Raw genomic sequence first — 17162 nt, 5'->3', positions numbered from 1 at the left:
AAGTCCGTATTAATGCCCATGATTTTGGAAGGAGATGTTCAACAAGCAGGTGTCCACGTACTTTTGGTCATGTAGTGAACTTGCATGCCATGATTTACACTTTCATTATAACCTTTTTTTTTTTTATGTTACCAAAGAAATATATGAAGAATGACAACCTTTCATTGCAGTCTGTCTTCTTTTTTAAAACTTTCTTCAACAAAACATTTCAATGTGTAATTTAAATAAGTTCTCCATTATCACAATGTCAATTTTGGAATAAAAAAACAACTTTCTGATATTGAAGATTATACCATATAGTCTGTCCTGTAGATAATCATGGCATTCTGCAATGAATGTGGAAAAAAGCTTATGTACCTGCATCCTCTGCATCTTCTGGTGATCTGCATCTACTGCTGACCTTTTGAAAGCGCTACACCAATGATATTGCAAATAAAGATGAATTATGTATGACTTTTTGTTTTGTTGACAAAACAAACTAGCCTACACACCTGTAGAAGTTCGCTTACTTCAGTGTCCAGCTCAAACTGACCGGTCGAGTACCATGTGCCTTTGTTTTTTTTATGTTAAGGGAGTGGGCTCTTGACGATTCGATAAATGTATTCAAATTGTATTTCAGCGGCCCAAGGAAGCTCAGGAAAAAAATTGTGAAAAATATATTTGGGTTTTATTTTATATATGAAAGTGATTTAGACAAGTGATAATTAAAGTCCACATGGGTCTTTAAATATATCTGCGGTTCAAACGAGAGTAAAACGGTCATCCTGCAAACAGCCGAGGGATGGGGTGGAGCAATGGAACCACTATCACACTCATAGACTAAGTTTAACCTAGTTTTGAGGTCACTTAATATATTGTTTTTATACAAGTACATTGTTTAAAAACAATGGGGTCAGGACAGGCATACTGTAAACTTAAACTCAGTGTCTCTCATAGCTGCCTGTCCCTTTTTTAATAGCCAGGCAATGGCACACATTTCAGTAAACACCTTTTTCCAAATAAACGCAGGGTCTAAAGGAATTGTTAACGACGTTGCCATGAATTGTTTACGAGTTTTAATGTTTTGATTTGTTACATTAAATAATTCACTAATGACTTGAAAAAATGCCAATTGTCTGTTTTTATCTCCAGTAAGAAACTGCTAACCATTGGCTGCTAACAGCTGTGAGCTGCTAGCTAACTGGCAAGCACATTAAGATCAGGTCACTTTATTGGTCAATTGCACACAAGGTCCAACTGAAATGTGACTTCTTCTTTTAGCCCAACCCCTCCAAAAGATAGACACACGCACAGGTTTTGAGAGGTGCCATCCTGGATGCCAGAGGAGCTGTCAACAACTTTGAGTACAGACCCTTAGAAATCGGCCAATCGCTCTCTAGTGACGAAATGCTGGAATTAAACAATTAACTTATATTAGGTGTGAGATGTGGTGTTCTCTGAAATTAGAAAATAAATGTATTCAGTACACATGGGAACTCTAAACTGTTTTGAGACTTGGGCTGCATACCGGTTGTACTTTTAACAGTCCACCAGCTGATAGCATTCTTATATTAAAAATAAAATCTGTATTTTGTGGCTGACTTTGAACTTGGTGATGTGCCATTGATTCTGGGAGAGTGTGGCTTGTGGTTATCTTATGGGCTTGTTTCAACTGGCTTGCCCCTGCGGTGCCTAAGACCTACCGTAAAAATGCAATTAATAGCCCAGACATTTATTTGCTTAAATCACTCTACACAACGGCGCTAAGAGACAGGCTTCTATTTGAGCCATTTCCTTTAATGCACACAGCTTTTGCTCATTTGCATAGATGGGGAAACCACCATTTTCCAGTTCTGGAGTATTAGCCGTCTAGCTGAATTAGTGGCATAGGCAAGTGTCCAACCTGAATTATTGACTATATATACAGTACCAATCAAAAGTTTCGACACCTACTCATTCAAGGATTTCTTCTTTATTTGGACCATTTTCTACATTGTAGAATAACATATCAAAACTATGAAAAAACACATGGATTCATGTAGTAACCATGAGTAACTAAACAAATATATTTTTAGATTCTTCAAAGTAGCCACCCATTGCCTTGATGACTGCTTTGCACACTCTTGGCATTCTCTCAACTTGCTTAACCTGGAATGTTTTTCCAACAGCCTTGGAATTCTCACAAATGCTGAGCACTTGTTGGCTGCTTTTCTTTCACTCTGCGGTCCAACTCATCCAAAGCCATCTGAAATGGGTTGAGGTCGGGTGATTGTGGAGGCCAGGTCATCTGATGCAGCTCTCCTTCTTGGTCAAATAGCCCTTAAACAGCCTGGAGGTGTGTTGGGTCATTGTCCTGTTGAAAAACAAATGATAAAACCTCTAAGCCCAAACCAGATGGATGGCGTATCGCTGCAGAATGCTGTGATATCCCTACTGGTTAAGTGTGCCTTGAATTCTAAATAAATCACTGAATGTCACCAGCAAAGCACCATCACACCACCTTCATGCTTCACGGTGGGAGCACACATGCGGAGCTCACCCGTTCACCTACTCGTCAGTTGGAACCAAAAATCTCAAATTTGGATTCATCAGACCAAAGGACAGATTTACGCCGGTGTAATGTGTATTTTCGTGTTTCTTGGCCCAAGCAAGTCTCTTCTTATTGGTGTCCTTTAGTAGTGGTTTCTTTGCAGCAACAGTTGATGTCAATATGTCTGTTACTTGAACTCTGTGAAGCATTTATTTGGGCTGCAATTTCTGAGGCTGGTAACTCTAATGAACGTATCCTCTACAGCAGAGGTAACGCTGGGCTTCCTTTCCTTTGGCAGTCCTCATGAGAGCCAGTTTCATCATAGCGCTTGATTGTTTTTGCGGTGGCACTTGAAGAAACTTTCAAAGTTCTTGAAATGTGCCGGATTGACTGACCATGTCTTAAAGTAATGGACTGTCGTTTCTCTTCGCTTATTTGATATGTTCTTGCCATAATATGGACTTGATATTTTACCAAATAGGGCTATCTTCTGTATCCCACCCCTACCTTGTCACAACACAACTGATTGGCTCAAACGCATTAAGAAGGAAAGAAATTCCACAAATTAACTTTTAACAAGGCACACCTGTTAATTGATATGCATTCCAGGTGACTACCTCATGAAGCATATTCTATTCATATACTATGGACAGTGTATGAATAGAATATGGCTTTGTACATAGGGCAATCTAAAGTACACGGTAGAGTATGGGGTGGTAGCCAGTTAGTTAGTAACAGTGACTAAGTTCAGGACAGGGTACTGGGCGGAGGCCTGGAGATGGAAGATGTTTTCCATTCTCTCGGTCGCAGCTTTGACACCCGTGTACTGTCTCAGCCTTCTAGATGATAGCGGGGTGAACAGGCTGTGGCTTGGGTGGCAGAGGTCCTTGATCTTGTTGGCCTTCCTGTGACAATGGGTGCTGTAGATGTCCTGGAGGGCAGGCACTGTGCCCCTGGTGATGTGTTGGGCTGACTGCACCACCCTCTAGAGAGCCCTGCGGTTGTGGATGGTGAAATTGCCATACCAGGTGGTGATATAGACGACAGGATGCGCTCAAATCACATTTTATTGGTCACATAGATATTGTTAGCAGATGTTAATTTGAGTGTAGCGAAGTGCTTGTGCTTCTAGTTCCGACCGTGCAGTAATATCTAACATTCACAACTACCTTATAGTGTAAAGGAATGATTAAGAATATGTACATATAAATATATGGATGAGCGATGGCCGAACAGCAGAGGCAAGATGCAGTAGATTTATTTTTTATTTTACCTTTATTTAACCAGGCAAGTCGGTTAAGAACAAATTCTTATTTTCAATGACGGCCTAGGAACGGTGGGTTAACTGCCTGTTTAGGGGCAGAACGACAGATTTGTACCTTGTCAGCTCGGGGGTTTGAACTTGCAACCTTCCGGTTACTATCCAACGCTCTAACCACTAGGCTACCCTGCCGCCCCATGATGGTATAGAGTACAGTATATACATATGAGATGAGTAATGTAGGGTATGTAAACATATAAAGTGGCATTGTTTAAAGTGACTAGTGACACATTTTATTAAATCCAATTATTAAAGTGGCTAGAGATTGCGCCTGTATGTTGGCAGCAGCCACTCAATGTTAGTGGTGGCTGTTTAACAGTCTGAGGGACTTGAGATAGAAGCTGTTTTTCAGTTTCTCGGTCCCAGCTTTGATGCACCTGTACTGACCTTGCCTTCTGGATGATAGCGGGGTGAACAGGCAGTGGCTCGGGTGGTTGTTGTCCTTGATGATCTTTTTGGCCTTCCTGTGACATCGGGTGGTGTAGGTGTCCTGGAGAGCCTTGCGGTTTATGGGCGGAGCAGTTGCTGTACCAGGCGATGATAGGATGCTGAAAGGATGCTTTTGATTGTGCATCTGTAAAAGTTTGAGTGTTTTTGGTGACAAGCCAAATTTCTTCAGCCTCCTGATGTTGAAGAGGCGCTGTTGTGTTCTTCACCACGATGTCTGTGTGGATGGACCATTTCAAGTTGTCATTGATGTGCACACAGACGGTCCTTGAAGCTTTTCACCCACTCCATTTAGCTTGTCTGGTAGGCTCGCGTTGCTTGGCAGCTTGCGGCTGGGTTTCCCTTTAACCCTTTGAGTGGGCTGAACCACACAGCCCACCTACTTTCATCATTGAGTGTTTTGCTCTCATGCTTTGCTTTTGGATTGTGTAGCCTACCCGACACTACCTAAATCTAAGATACTCCTTTTTGTTTGTTCTACTAGACCTCACCTGGTAGAGTTGACCTTGTGTCGTACTTTAGAATTGAGAGGGGGGAGAAACAAATAGGCTACGTCACTGGGCTGGGTGACTATTTGCTGGAATAACCGTTCTCCGCTCGTCACCGTCAAGCGCTCTCCACTCCAGGCATACTAGCTAGGCGTGATGATCGCCAGACTCATATCAGACTCTCACCCTAATTATTTAGGGTGCCTCCGCGACCTTGTCCCCGTTTCTAAATGAGGGGGTCCATAACCAACTGAGTGAACCGATATAGGTGCTGTTTTGGAAGGGGCGCGCAGGTAACAACAATCACTGAGTTGACGGCAACCCGTGATTTGGCAATCACGGGTAATCGTCATAATCATAGGCCAATCAGGAAGGACGGATGGTGTGTGTCCGTGCATGCGTGTGTGGAAGGGGGTTAAGGAATAATGCTTATTAAGACATTAGGGGAAACAGGAAAAGAGGACACCCTGAGGGTTTTAAGTAGGCAGCGAGGGCTAATGGCAAGCCTGGTGAACGAGAGACAGCTCTCTGATTGGGGTAGACTGGCAGGTCGGGCTCTGTCGCTATGGGGGTGAGACTTGAGTGACATGGGAGAGAGCAAAGGGTGGTGGTGGTGGTGAAGAAGGGATGCAAAACGGAGGAGGATGAGAGGTGGAGACTTATAAAGAGGACGAAGTGGTGAGCAAAGAGGAAGCTTTATTGAAAGATGGTGACAGACTAGGCATTGTTCGCAGTAGGGCTGACCCCATGTAGTTGACTGCTTGTTTGGTCGATAGGCTGTTGGTCCAGCAGTGGCAAATGTATAAAGAAAATGTTTTGGCACACGAGACACCTGTCTGATTCACACCTGTCTTGAGTGGCCTAATCCATTGCAGAGGCCGCAGGGATGGCACATCAGTATTACATTTACTGTTAAATACCACCATTTCTAATCTGTAATGTTTGTTTGGTTACTGTAATATCTGTAAATGCATTCAATTTATTATTGTTATTATTACAGAGCGCACAACCAAGACTACACTTGTGAGAAAGTTTGGGTAAATGTAATTCTATTTATTATTTGTCTTTTGTGCTACCTGGCCTGCATGCAAATACAGGCTTATAAATGTGCCCATTTGGGGATCTGATTCTATTTCTGATTGTCTTAACTCACGAGCACTGTGGAGCTTCTGTGATTTTTTTTTTCTTCTTTGCGTCAGAGCAAATAAATTGTCTGTTTTCGCATCCATTGAAAATGACAGTAGTTCCTCAATGTAGCTTATTTGAAAAATATTTCTAGCTCTCTCCCTTTTAATAACCACTCAGCATGAAAGGTGGGAAGAAATGCTCTAATCAGGTGGAAGCGTCATAAAAAAGGCCTTCCTGATTTACTTCTTATCCTTTGCGCAAATAGACTACAGCTGTGTCTGTCTGTCTGGAGCTCACTGGCATGGGAAACTGAGGGCCCAGAATATTTTATATAATGTTGCAAGTTTGTTAGCACCGCTTCAGGCAGGACCAAGTTAATAGTTGATACACAGTTTCAAGTTTCTTGCAGACAGGCCATGCAATTTCTAGCATATTTATTTTTATCAGAGTATTTTCTTCCTGCGGGCTGCAATTTTTTTATTTGTTGGCATTATGTATGCTATTTTTACATATTGGCAATGGCAATAGAAATTACTTTTAGATTTGTATAATTTTTATTAACCATGTGAAATTGATTTTGAGATATGCAGACTTTATTATAAATGAAACTGTTCCACAAAAATGTGCATATGAAAATCATGCGGATCAGTAGAAATGGTAGGATAACTTGGTATTCCAAATGGAAAAGGTTGCTGATCGTGAACTTCAGGAACTAAGGCCAGTAGCAGCGGGTTAGGCTATATTGACCTCTGGCTTTCTCGTTAGTATTTTGTGTGTCCATTTTTAATCACAGTGCTTAAAGCATTAGACAAGCTCAGTAACCTACGTGTAGTTGATTTTATTCATATCTATATAATATGGAAAAAACACCTTTTTTTGTTGTTGTCAGGGACATCCCTAGTTCTCAGAGATATTGACCATGTTCAAGAGAATCAAATCTGTGATTCAATGTGGGTAAATTGTGACTGACTGATCTACAAATAATATTGTAGTTATTTACGATGCAAGGTGATTCTTAGATATGTCAGTTGCTACAATGTCAAACAAGTTCATTGTTGATAGTGGGGTATTGCTGACCAGGAACTGCTGACACCATTTTGATGTAGTTGGTTCTAGGAAAATAGGAAGGAAATGGCTGTTACAATGTTTTTTTTCATTCATCATTTGCAGAGCCTTAAAAGACATGAGTAGGGGCTATAGGCGTTTGCCAGATAGCACCAGCTACACTGGCTAGGTTTCCATCCAGTTTGGAACAGATTTCCATGCCAATATTCAACAATCTGCATATTTTCACACCAGATATGTTTCTATCTGACTTTTTGCGGATAAACGGCTGTGCGTGATGACGTAATGCATTACTTTTTACCGTTAAATTCCCATGTACTGAATGAAAATTATAAGTTACATTTCAATCGCATTTTCAACTATACATATGGTTTTGTCACAAAAACTGTTATACAGCAATTGGTCTTGGCGCATGTGCTCTAGCCAACAGCTTGTAGATACAGTGTAGGTAGGCTACCTACATGAGATTATTATGAATTAAAGTGATATTATTTGTTTTTGTCAAACTGCAGCCAAGCATCGATCATCATGTCACCAGAATAAGACCCTCTGTTTATTGAAAAGGAGCATCAAGCTCATCACCTTACAAATTCACCACCCTGTGAAATTCATCATAACTTATTTCATCTGTCACCTAATAAACGGCATGCTTTCCCAAGTCGTAATGGGTGGACCAAACAAATATCATCGCGTGACTCCAAGTTTACTTCGATATGATGGTTATTATATCAATATTTGTGGCTTTTCCACCGCATAATCAATTTTACAGACTCAAAAAGATACATCCATGTCGAACAAACAAATTGTCTGTCAGCTTTTTATAACCTGGTCCGACATTTCATGTTTCCATCATCCCGGTCATGTCTTTTTTCATGCATCAGGTAATTAATCTACATGAAATGGTTGGATGGAAACGTGGTTACTGAGGAAGCTTAATGACCCACACATATCAAACATACACATTCTCTCTCTCTCTCACTAATCTAACACACACAAACACATGCACTAATCTAACACAGATAAACACCTGTACACACTCTCATTAATCTAACACGCACACACACACTAATTTACTAACCTAACACAAACAAGCATGGGATGCCAGTGAAGCATTCAACCCACACCTGTAGGTCTATGAAAATATTATTTGATGAGAACATCATTAGCAAGCCTCTCAAAGGGCTATCGAGTGCACAGACTGAACTCATGTTTTCAATGCCAAAACATCAGGTTGAATGTGTGTGATGCCTTTTACAGCCATTGACAGTTTCTTAGTTAGAGACACTCGTGTACTTTTTAGTCACTAGTTCTGAAAGGAACTCTCACAAGCCAAAAGTGGTCCCCTTTTTTTGTGTAAGAAGTCAGCCAATGTGTAGGCCTACTACGTAATCTATTTTGTGTGATACATTACACATTTTGCAGTGTATGATGATATACACATTTTTCATTGTGTGACATATTTTGAAATTGGTATGATATTCGATTTTTGAAATGTGTGTAATATGTTACCAATCTATTTTGTGCAATATGTTATGCATTTGTTGTGCTTAAGATCCCGGAGTGCATATTTCACTAAGCATAAAGGCCCATGCATGGATTCCCTGAAAAGAGTGTTAGGCTCACCCATGGCAAAGGAAGATCCTTAAGCTAGGTTTGAATGGATTTTCAAATAGCCTTAGCCTAGGCTAGTCAACAAAGGTTTTGGACCAGACCGGAGTTTGAGCATTTGATTGAGCCTGCCTGGAGTGCAGGTTTTGCTTTTTTTAGGACTGATCTATTGCCTTGACTCTAGTGCTAGCTCAATCAAGCACAGTTTAAGTATTTGAACGTATTTGATAGATTGTGCCTATTTTAATCCAGGTATGGTTTGTGGTTAAAAACATTTCCTGACCACAGCAACACATCTGAGCCGGACTTTGAATTTGAGAGAAAAAAGAGAGAAGGAAGAAAAGAAGGCTCTTGCTCCCTTCCCCCTGTCTTTCTTACTTCCACCCTCATTTTAACCCATCACTCAATGCCAATCAAGCCGGCAGCACTCCGGGGGTATAACAAGGCAGGAGACCGGGATTCATTTGACATCTCCTGTTAAATGTCATCCGCAATTAAGGCTTATGAGGGCTGGTGTCGACAAAGAGCGCCAATCAAGATTCCACCAGCCGGGCGGCCCACGTTCGTTAACCTTCTTCAGGCAAATCAAAGATGGGTGGTGGAAGAATAAAGTGTGTGTGTGTGCATGCCAAAGTAGTCTATTGGTGCAGAGTATGGTCTCCAATGGCAACTCCAACAGGTAGTTTTTCCACTACCGTTACTCAGGCTGGTCACCCCACTCTGTTTCCCCCAGGTGTAAAAACATTTGACCTCTTGGTTTCAATTTCATTATTTGGTGGTTTTTGTTTTGCAGCCCTGAATGGTGCTTCAGTGGCCTGTGTGTGCCCCACTAAGGGGTGAAATGTACTGTAGGGAAAACACACTAAATAAACTGAGGTGCTTAAATTGATTTGAGTTGTTTTGGAGCCTGGAGTAACAGACTACTATGCTGAATCTCAAACGGAACACTTGGCCGATGAGCCCTTTATTAAGTGGCCACTTTCTGATCTGTATTGATAGTGATCACTCGAGTCTGCTACCATTTCAGGCCAAAAGAGAATTGAGATGATCCGCACTTCCATCCTAACTGCCACTTTGTCAATATTCCAATATTCTAAACCCATTCTCAAGCATAGTCTACCACAACCTATTTTGTAGCATAATTCACTATGAAGATTCATGGGTAGCACTTGCTGCCAAGGGCGGCGAGTTGACACAGGATGCCCACTCGGTAGAGAGGCTGCCTGAAGGGCTCAATGAAGCCCTCGATCACTCGACAATTAGCCATTGAGATTGACTCGTGAACACGCATATCGCATGATCGAGTGGTCAGTGTTCGGTTTAAGATTCAGCCCAACATGTTTTATTGGGTTTGCCTCCAAATTAGGTGCAGCAAAAATAAAAGCTTCCAAGGGCTCTGAGAAGCTCATCCTTCCAGAATGAAGAAATGTGAGGGAAGGGAAGGGGCTGAAGATTTGAGAATGTCAACAACACATATCCCGACAACTGTTTTGTTGAGCAGAAGTTTAAACAAATGCACGCATACGGTCTGAGGCTGTGCTATCAGTGGTCATGTTATGCCAACCTATTCATCCAGAGCCTTTCCTTTTATAAACGTCTGCACTTTTTATCTAGCTGGATAGTTTACGGTAGACTAAGGTACAGTATCAGCCTCTAAAGCTAGGATACATCAATTCCATGAAACAAAACACACAGCCGCTGTCACACCCTCTCAACAATCCCTACCTTTCTAGCCTAACGGTCAATGTTGATTAATTTCCCTCCGCGTGGCATCTGGTCCAATGTATAGGCCTGCCAGTCAAGCAAGGTCTTCTTCACCGGAGCAGGCTGTTCATGAGCCAACACAGAGCAACATTGCCAGGTTCAAGAACCTTAGCCTAGGTAAGGTGCATTTTAGTAAATTGCTCCCCATGGAAGAGAAACATTGCGGCTTGATTGAGCGCAACCGCCAATAGGTCAATGGCCAAGGTGAGCAGAGAGAATACATGCTCTGCATGTAAAAACTATGGTCTATTGGGCTGTTTATCATTTGCGCTGTTGCAGTTGGACAATAAATGGGCTATGGGACCCGATTCAATGTAGGTTAAACCATAGCCCCTCTAGTAATTAAATAAGATCTCTGTGATAAACCCTCGTTCCAGAATGGGGTAAAAGTTGCATCTATATTGGTCAGAAAGTAATCCATACTATTCTACACTGACCAACAATATAAACACAAGATGAAACTACTTTTCAGACAGGCAAACTACTGCTTCTTAACACACTGCTTACTTAACCCGGAAGCTAGCCGCACCAATGTGTCGGAGGAAACGCCATTCAGCTGACGACCGAAGTCAATTTTCAGGTGCCCGGCCCGTCACGAGTCGCTAGAGCATGATGAGCCAAAGAAAGCGCCCCGATCAAACCCTCCCTTAACCCAGACGGCGCTGGGCCAATTGTGCACCGCCCTATGGGGCACCCGGTCACTGCTGGCTGTGACACATCCCGGGATCGAACCCCAGGCTTTAGTGGCACTTCAGCTGCTCCACTCGGGAGGCCCACGAGTAAGACTTATTAAACAGCTTAACATTCGCAAGACTACAGGGCCAGACCGAATAGCAGGACATATACTCAGAGAATGCACTGACCAGCTGGCAAGTGTCTTCAACCTATCCCTGACCCCATCTGTAATACCAACTTGTTTCAAGCAGACTGCCATAGTCCCTGTGCCCAAGAACGCCAAGGTAACCTGCCTAAGTGATTGTTTCGCATCATGCTTTTAATGGCTGGTCATGGCTCACATCAACACCATTATCCTAGACCCACTCCAATTCACATACCGCCCCAACAGATCCACAGGTGACGCAATCTCTATTGCACTCCACACTGCCGTCACCCACCTGGACGAAAGGAATACCTATGTAAGAATTCTGTTCATTGACGACAGCTCAGCATTCAACACCCATTTTCCCTTCCAAGCTCAGGACTCTGGGACTGAAGCCCTTCCTTTGCAACCGGATTCTGGAATTCCGACGGGCCACCCCCAGGTGGTGAAGGTAGGCAACAACACATCTGCCATGCTGACCATCAACATGCGGGCCCCTCAGGGGTGTGTGCTTAGTCCCCTCCTGTACTCCCTGTTCGCCCACAACTGTGTGGCATGACTGCATGGCTGACGACACGACGATGGTAAGACTGATCACCAAAGACGATGAGGTAGCTTATAGGGAGGTGGTCAGAGACCTGGCAGTGTGGTGCCAAGATAACAACCTCTCCCACAATACCAGCAAGACAAAGGAGCTGATCATGGACTACAGGAAACCACATTGATAGGGATGTAATGGAGCAGATCAAGACCAAGTGTCCACATCACTAAGAATTTAACATGGTCCACACAAACCCAAACAATTGTGAAAAGGGTACGACAGCACGTCTGAGGAGAAAGAAGGCTGAAAAGATGTGGCATGGGCCCTCAGATCTTCAAAGTTCTACAGCTGCACCATTGAGTACGTTTACATCCACAGTAATAATTTGATTTTAAACTCATTATGGCAGTAGGCAGATTATGCAATAGTGATGTAAACTCCTTACTCTGCTTATCTTAATCGGCCAAATAAAAGGTCAAATTTGAAGTAAGCAAATGCTGATTAAAACACCTGGTTTTCTGAGCAATCATTCAAATTTAGGATATATAAATGCATTTAATCTGCATTGCAACGGTGTATTTGATCTATGCATGTGCTAGCACCAGCCGAGCCAGCCTCCCTCTTTAGCTGGCGAAGTGTCGTAGATTAAAGTTCTGAAGTTGGCAGAGGTAAGGGACAAACAGGTCCACTGTGAAGGATGATGGATTGGATACAATGAAGGAATTTACTTATATTATTTAGGCTATTTGTCACATTTTAGGGTGTCCATTTTTATATACCGAATGTGGCACGATTTATTTGGTCTTATCTAGCCAATTGTTTTGGCATTGGTTAGGTGGTCGTGTTACATGTGGAGAAATAAGTTGATTAGAACTGAAGACTTTACATTTTTAAACTGCAGATAAAGGAAACCGCACTGCCCAATGTTAAAACTGGCCCACAAGCTGTCGCTCTTGTGGACATTTTCATTGTAGGCAATATTGATGCAAAATTACAGCCTGGTTAATTAACCAGCCTGATTGCTGCGTTCGCCATTCTGTTTCACTTCACATATAAGTCCAATACCGGTCCAATCAGCAACCTCTCAGGTGGGTTTAGGACAAAATCCTATGCGGCTAAACACTGTGCTTTGAATTAGGCCATCATCTGGTTGGTTAAAGGCCACCCAATCCCAGACAAGTTAATTCTTTAAAACTATCTTTGTTACAGACATAGTATCAAACTGTTTCTATAAGGAGGAATGCCAGACTGATGAAGTAAAATAAAATATTGAACGCAGCGATCAGGCTTGCCGAAGTACACCTGTCCTGTGAATAATAATGTGATGGGCTGACCTCCCTTTCTAACCTGTCATTGTCTCTTCTCTTTAGGTCCAGCAAAACCATGAACCTTTGTTCCAAATGTTTTACGGGTAGGTCCACTCAACTCCCTTCACACACCCTTTCCCCTTGCCTTAAGGGAGTTTAAAGCAGACGGCTTTGAGTCATGCAGCAATACCAAAGATTTGTGTGTGTTGGGGAGAGGGTGTGCGTGCGTGGGAGAGACTGTGTGAATTGCAGTGTGTGTGTGTTAGCATAGGTGAGTATGCAAATGTGCAGTTTGTGTGTGAGCATGGGCGTCTGAGTGCATGTAAGAGGGTGTAGTGCCTGAGTGAGTGTGCGTGTATGCGTGCCTGTACCCCACGTATGTGTGCCAGTGCCATCATGACTGAACGTATATCTGTTTGTTCACGTCCCTGCTGCTGTGTTGTCACAAGCTGGTGTCCCGCTCTGCTGCTGTGGCCGGCATGGAGTGGCTTTAGTGACGCTGTGTAAACAGGGGGATTGTGTGAAGATGAGGTAGGGAGAGGGACGAGAAACCCTCTCTCCTCCACCATTACGCTCCACAGACCTACTGCTGGATAGTGGATCCATACTGTCCTGCAGTGTGTGGCTAAGCGTGACTTCTCGACCACTCTCTCAAACACATACACAACAAGCAGACGCACACACATACGTGGGGAGATGCACATAGGCCTACATTGCATTTGGGAAAAGTATTCAGACCCCTTGACTTTTTCCACGTTTTGTTATGTTACAGCCTTATACTAAAATGGATAAAATAAAACATCCTTATCTACACACAATACTCCATAATGTCAAAGTGAATACATGTCTTTTAGAAATGTTTGCAAACCTGAAATACAAACACTTTGCTATAAGACTCGAAATTGTGTTCAGGTGGATCCTGTTTCCATTGATCATCCTTGATGTTAATACAACTTGATTGGAGTCCGCCTATGGTAAATTCAATTTATTGGACATGATTTGAAAGGGCACACACTTGCCTATATAAGGTCCCACAGTTGACAGTGCATGTCAGAGCTAAAACCAAGCCATGAGGTCGAAGGAATTGTCCGTGAGCGCTCCGTGACAGGATTGTGTCGATGCAACTATTTAGGGAATATTACCAAATAAATTCTGCAGCGTTGAAGGTCCCTAAGAACACAGTGGCCTCCATCATTCCTAAATGGAAGAAGTTTGGAACCACCAAGACTCTTCCTAGAGCTGGCCGCCCGGCCAAAACTGAGCAATCGGGGTAGAAGGGCCTTGGTCAGGCCTTGGTCAAGTAACCCGATGGTCACTCTGACAGAGCTCCAGAGTTCCTCTGTGGAGATGGGAGAACCTTCCAGTAGGACAACTACCTCTCAGACCATGACAAACAAGGTTCTCTGGTCTGACGAAACCAAGATTGAACTCTTTGGCCTGAATGCCAAGTGTCACGTTTAGAGGAAGCATGGTGGTGGCAGCATCATGCAGTGGGGATGTTTTTTAGCGGCAGGGACTGGGAGACTAGTCAGGATCGAGGCAAAGATGAACAGAGCAAAGTACAGAGAGATCCTTGATGAAAACCTGCTCCTGAGCACTCAGGACCTCGGACTGGGGTGAAGATTCACATTCCAACGGGACAATTAACTAAGCAACAAATGGCTGTGCAGCGACGCTCCCCGTCCAACCTGACAGAGCTTGAGAGGATCTGTAGAAAAGAATGGGGAGAAACTCTCCAAATACAGGTGTGTCAAGCTTGTGTCGTGTCATACCCAAGAAGACTCTAGGCTGTAGTCACTGCCAAAGGTGCTTCAACAAAGTACTGAGTAAAGGGTCTGAATATCTATGTAAATGTGATATTACAATGTATTAATTTATTATTTATTTATTAATTTAAAGTGTTTTTGCCTTGTCATTATGTATTGATGTATGTAGATGTAGATTGATGGGGGGGAAATAATTAAAATAATTTTAGAATTAGGCTTTAACAATTTTTTTGGGGGGGGGAATTAAAGTGGACTGAATACTTTCCTGAATGCACTGTATGTATATACACACACGCTTAAGTAAGCATATACAGTACGCACACACATACTCTCTCACATACACGCACACACACTTCAATCTCCCCCTTCACAATGAAATGTCTAGAGGGTAGGAGTTATTTTGGAATCCAGCATCTCTCACACACATACAAACACACACCCACGCTCGTCACTCTCTTGTATAACCACAGACATTGAGAAGAAGCAGCCAGGCGAGGACTGTGCCCCAGAGCCTGCCCCCAGCTCAAGCAACAGCCAGTCAGTCATCTTCTATAGCGAATCAAGCAGCAGCAGTAGCCAATCCCTTTCGTCAGCGCCTGTCAGCTCAGAGGACCCGTTGCCCGGAGACACACAAGCCACGCCTTTACCTGAACAAGATGGTAAGGACAGGAGCCTATATCCTGTAGTTTGGACTGTTGATTTTTTTTTATACATGTGTGATCGACCGCCTCGATTCGGTCTTATGTGAATTTTTATTTATTCATTTTTTACATTGGATAAAAGTAGAGACTCCAAGCTAGAAAATGGTATATCATACACTGCAGTTGAGGAACAATGGGGAAGTAATTCTGATTTGGAAGTTGATAAACTTTTGAGAAAATGACTCTTGAATGTTTTGGTACACCTACTGGAGGTTTCTTTGTATACCCATTCAGCATCATTCACACCCTCTTATATGGAATGCCGTTTGGGTCTTTGCGTGTCAAAAAAGATACACGTCAAATAACGCGTTGACGCGTTAAATAAGCTTTTAATTTGGCATGTAAAATAACACAGTTTAATTGTAGAATGTTGTGTTAGGCCACAACTTCTGGTATTCGCTAGGTAGCCACTTGTTGTTAGCCTATTGAAATTGAACTTCAGGTCATGAAAAGAAATAGCTGGACCAGGTTATGTGTTGTGAAGCTAGCCACAATAAGGATTAGTCACAATTTTGGAATTTGGTGTTTGCTTTCAAAATAAAAGTACCTATTTAAAAGTGATGCAAAAGGTTACAATTGGTGGAAGCATGCCATATTTAGACTAGATAATGTTAAACAAGGTTGGAATGTCACGTAATGAAATGGGGTATCAGTCTACTCGGTGACACCCACAGAACACAACTGTGAAGAGTTTACGCAAATATTAGCTTTGTAGCTCTTATCGCGGGACTGTGAATGAAATTCCCTCCCCAGTCAGTCTATTGTGTGTATTGACAGTCATATTGCACTGTACGCTTTACCTAAGGATTGGGGACCAATGAAATGGGGTATCAGTCTACCCAATATATTTTTTTCCCAACGTCCTCCTCAGAGTTATCAGACTCCAAAACATCCATGCAGTGTTGTTTTTCCTTTGGAATAGTGTTCAATCCACATAGGTTGACAGTAAATGTGGCTCAATTCATAGTTCTTTCAGAGTCCCACAATAAGAGCTACAACGCTAATGTTCTCTGGGTGTCAATGAGTAGACTGATACCCCATGTCATTGAGCCACAATCCATAGATAAGGCTGTACAGTGAAATAAGTTTGCCCCTAATTTTTTATTTTATTTATTTATCTGTTATTTTACCAGGTAAGTTGACTGAGAACACGTTCTCATTTGCAGCAACGGCCTGGGGAATAGTTACAGGGGAGAGGAGGGGGATGAATGAGCCAATTGTAAACTGGGGATTATTAAGTGACCGTGATTTTTTTGAGGGCCAGATTGGGAATTTAGCCAGGACACCGGGGTTAACACCCCTACTCTTACGATAAGTGCCATGGGATCTTTAATGACCTCAGAGAGTTAGGACACCCGTTTAATGTCCCATCCGAAAGACGGCACCCTACACAGGACAGTGTCCCCAATCACTGCCCTGGGGCATTGGGATATTTTTTTTAGACCAGAGGAAAGAGTGCCTCCTACTGGCCCTCCAACACCACTTCCAGCAGCATCTGGTCTCTCATCCAGGAACTGACCAAGTCCAACCCTGCTTAGCTTCAGAAGCAAGCCAGCAGTGGTATGCAATTTTAAAGTCTAATACATCCAGTGTGATTTCAGCAGATCTCTGTCAAATTAGGGTTATTTTAGATGACACCTAGGTAACTATAGCTACTGAAACAGATTGTCGTTTTGCTATGTTTTTGGGGAAGAACA

General features: G+C 42.6%; 1 protein-coding gene across 4 annotated transcripts in view; it reads left to right on the top strand.

Annotated features, from left to right (window-relative positions):
- The window catches only part of LOC112263452 (AN1-type zinc finger protein 3), a 50795-nt gene that overhangs the window by 14206 nt on the left and 19427 nt on the right, over positions 1 to 17162 (top strand). For all 4 annotated transcript variants that reach the window (XM_024439697.2, XM_024439696.2, XM_024439695.2 and 1 more), the window contains exons 2-3: positions 13062 to 13102; positions 15235 to 15423. In XM_024439697.2, coding sequence (XP_024295465.1) covers positions 13062 to 13102; positions 15235 to 15423 — 230 coding nt within the window. The remainder of the gene's footprint in view (positions 1 to 13061; positions 13103 to 15234; positions 15424 to 17162) is intronic.

Source organism: Oncorhynchus tshawytscha, linkage group LG12, assembly GCF_018296145.1.
Source record: "Oncorhynchus tshawytscha isolate Ot180627B linkage group LG12, Otsh_v2.0, whole genome shotgun sequence".
Lineage (NCBI taxonomy): Eukaryota > Metazoa > Chordata > Actinopteri > Salmoniformes > Salmonidae > Oncorhynchus > Oncorhynchus tshawytscha.
The sequence above is the reverse complement of the archived record's forward strand: the minus strand, read 5'-3'. Positions and strand labels throughout refer to the sequence as shown.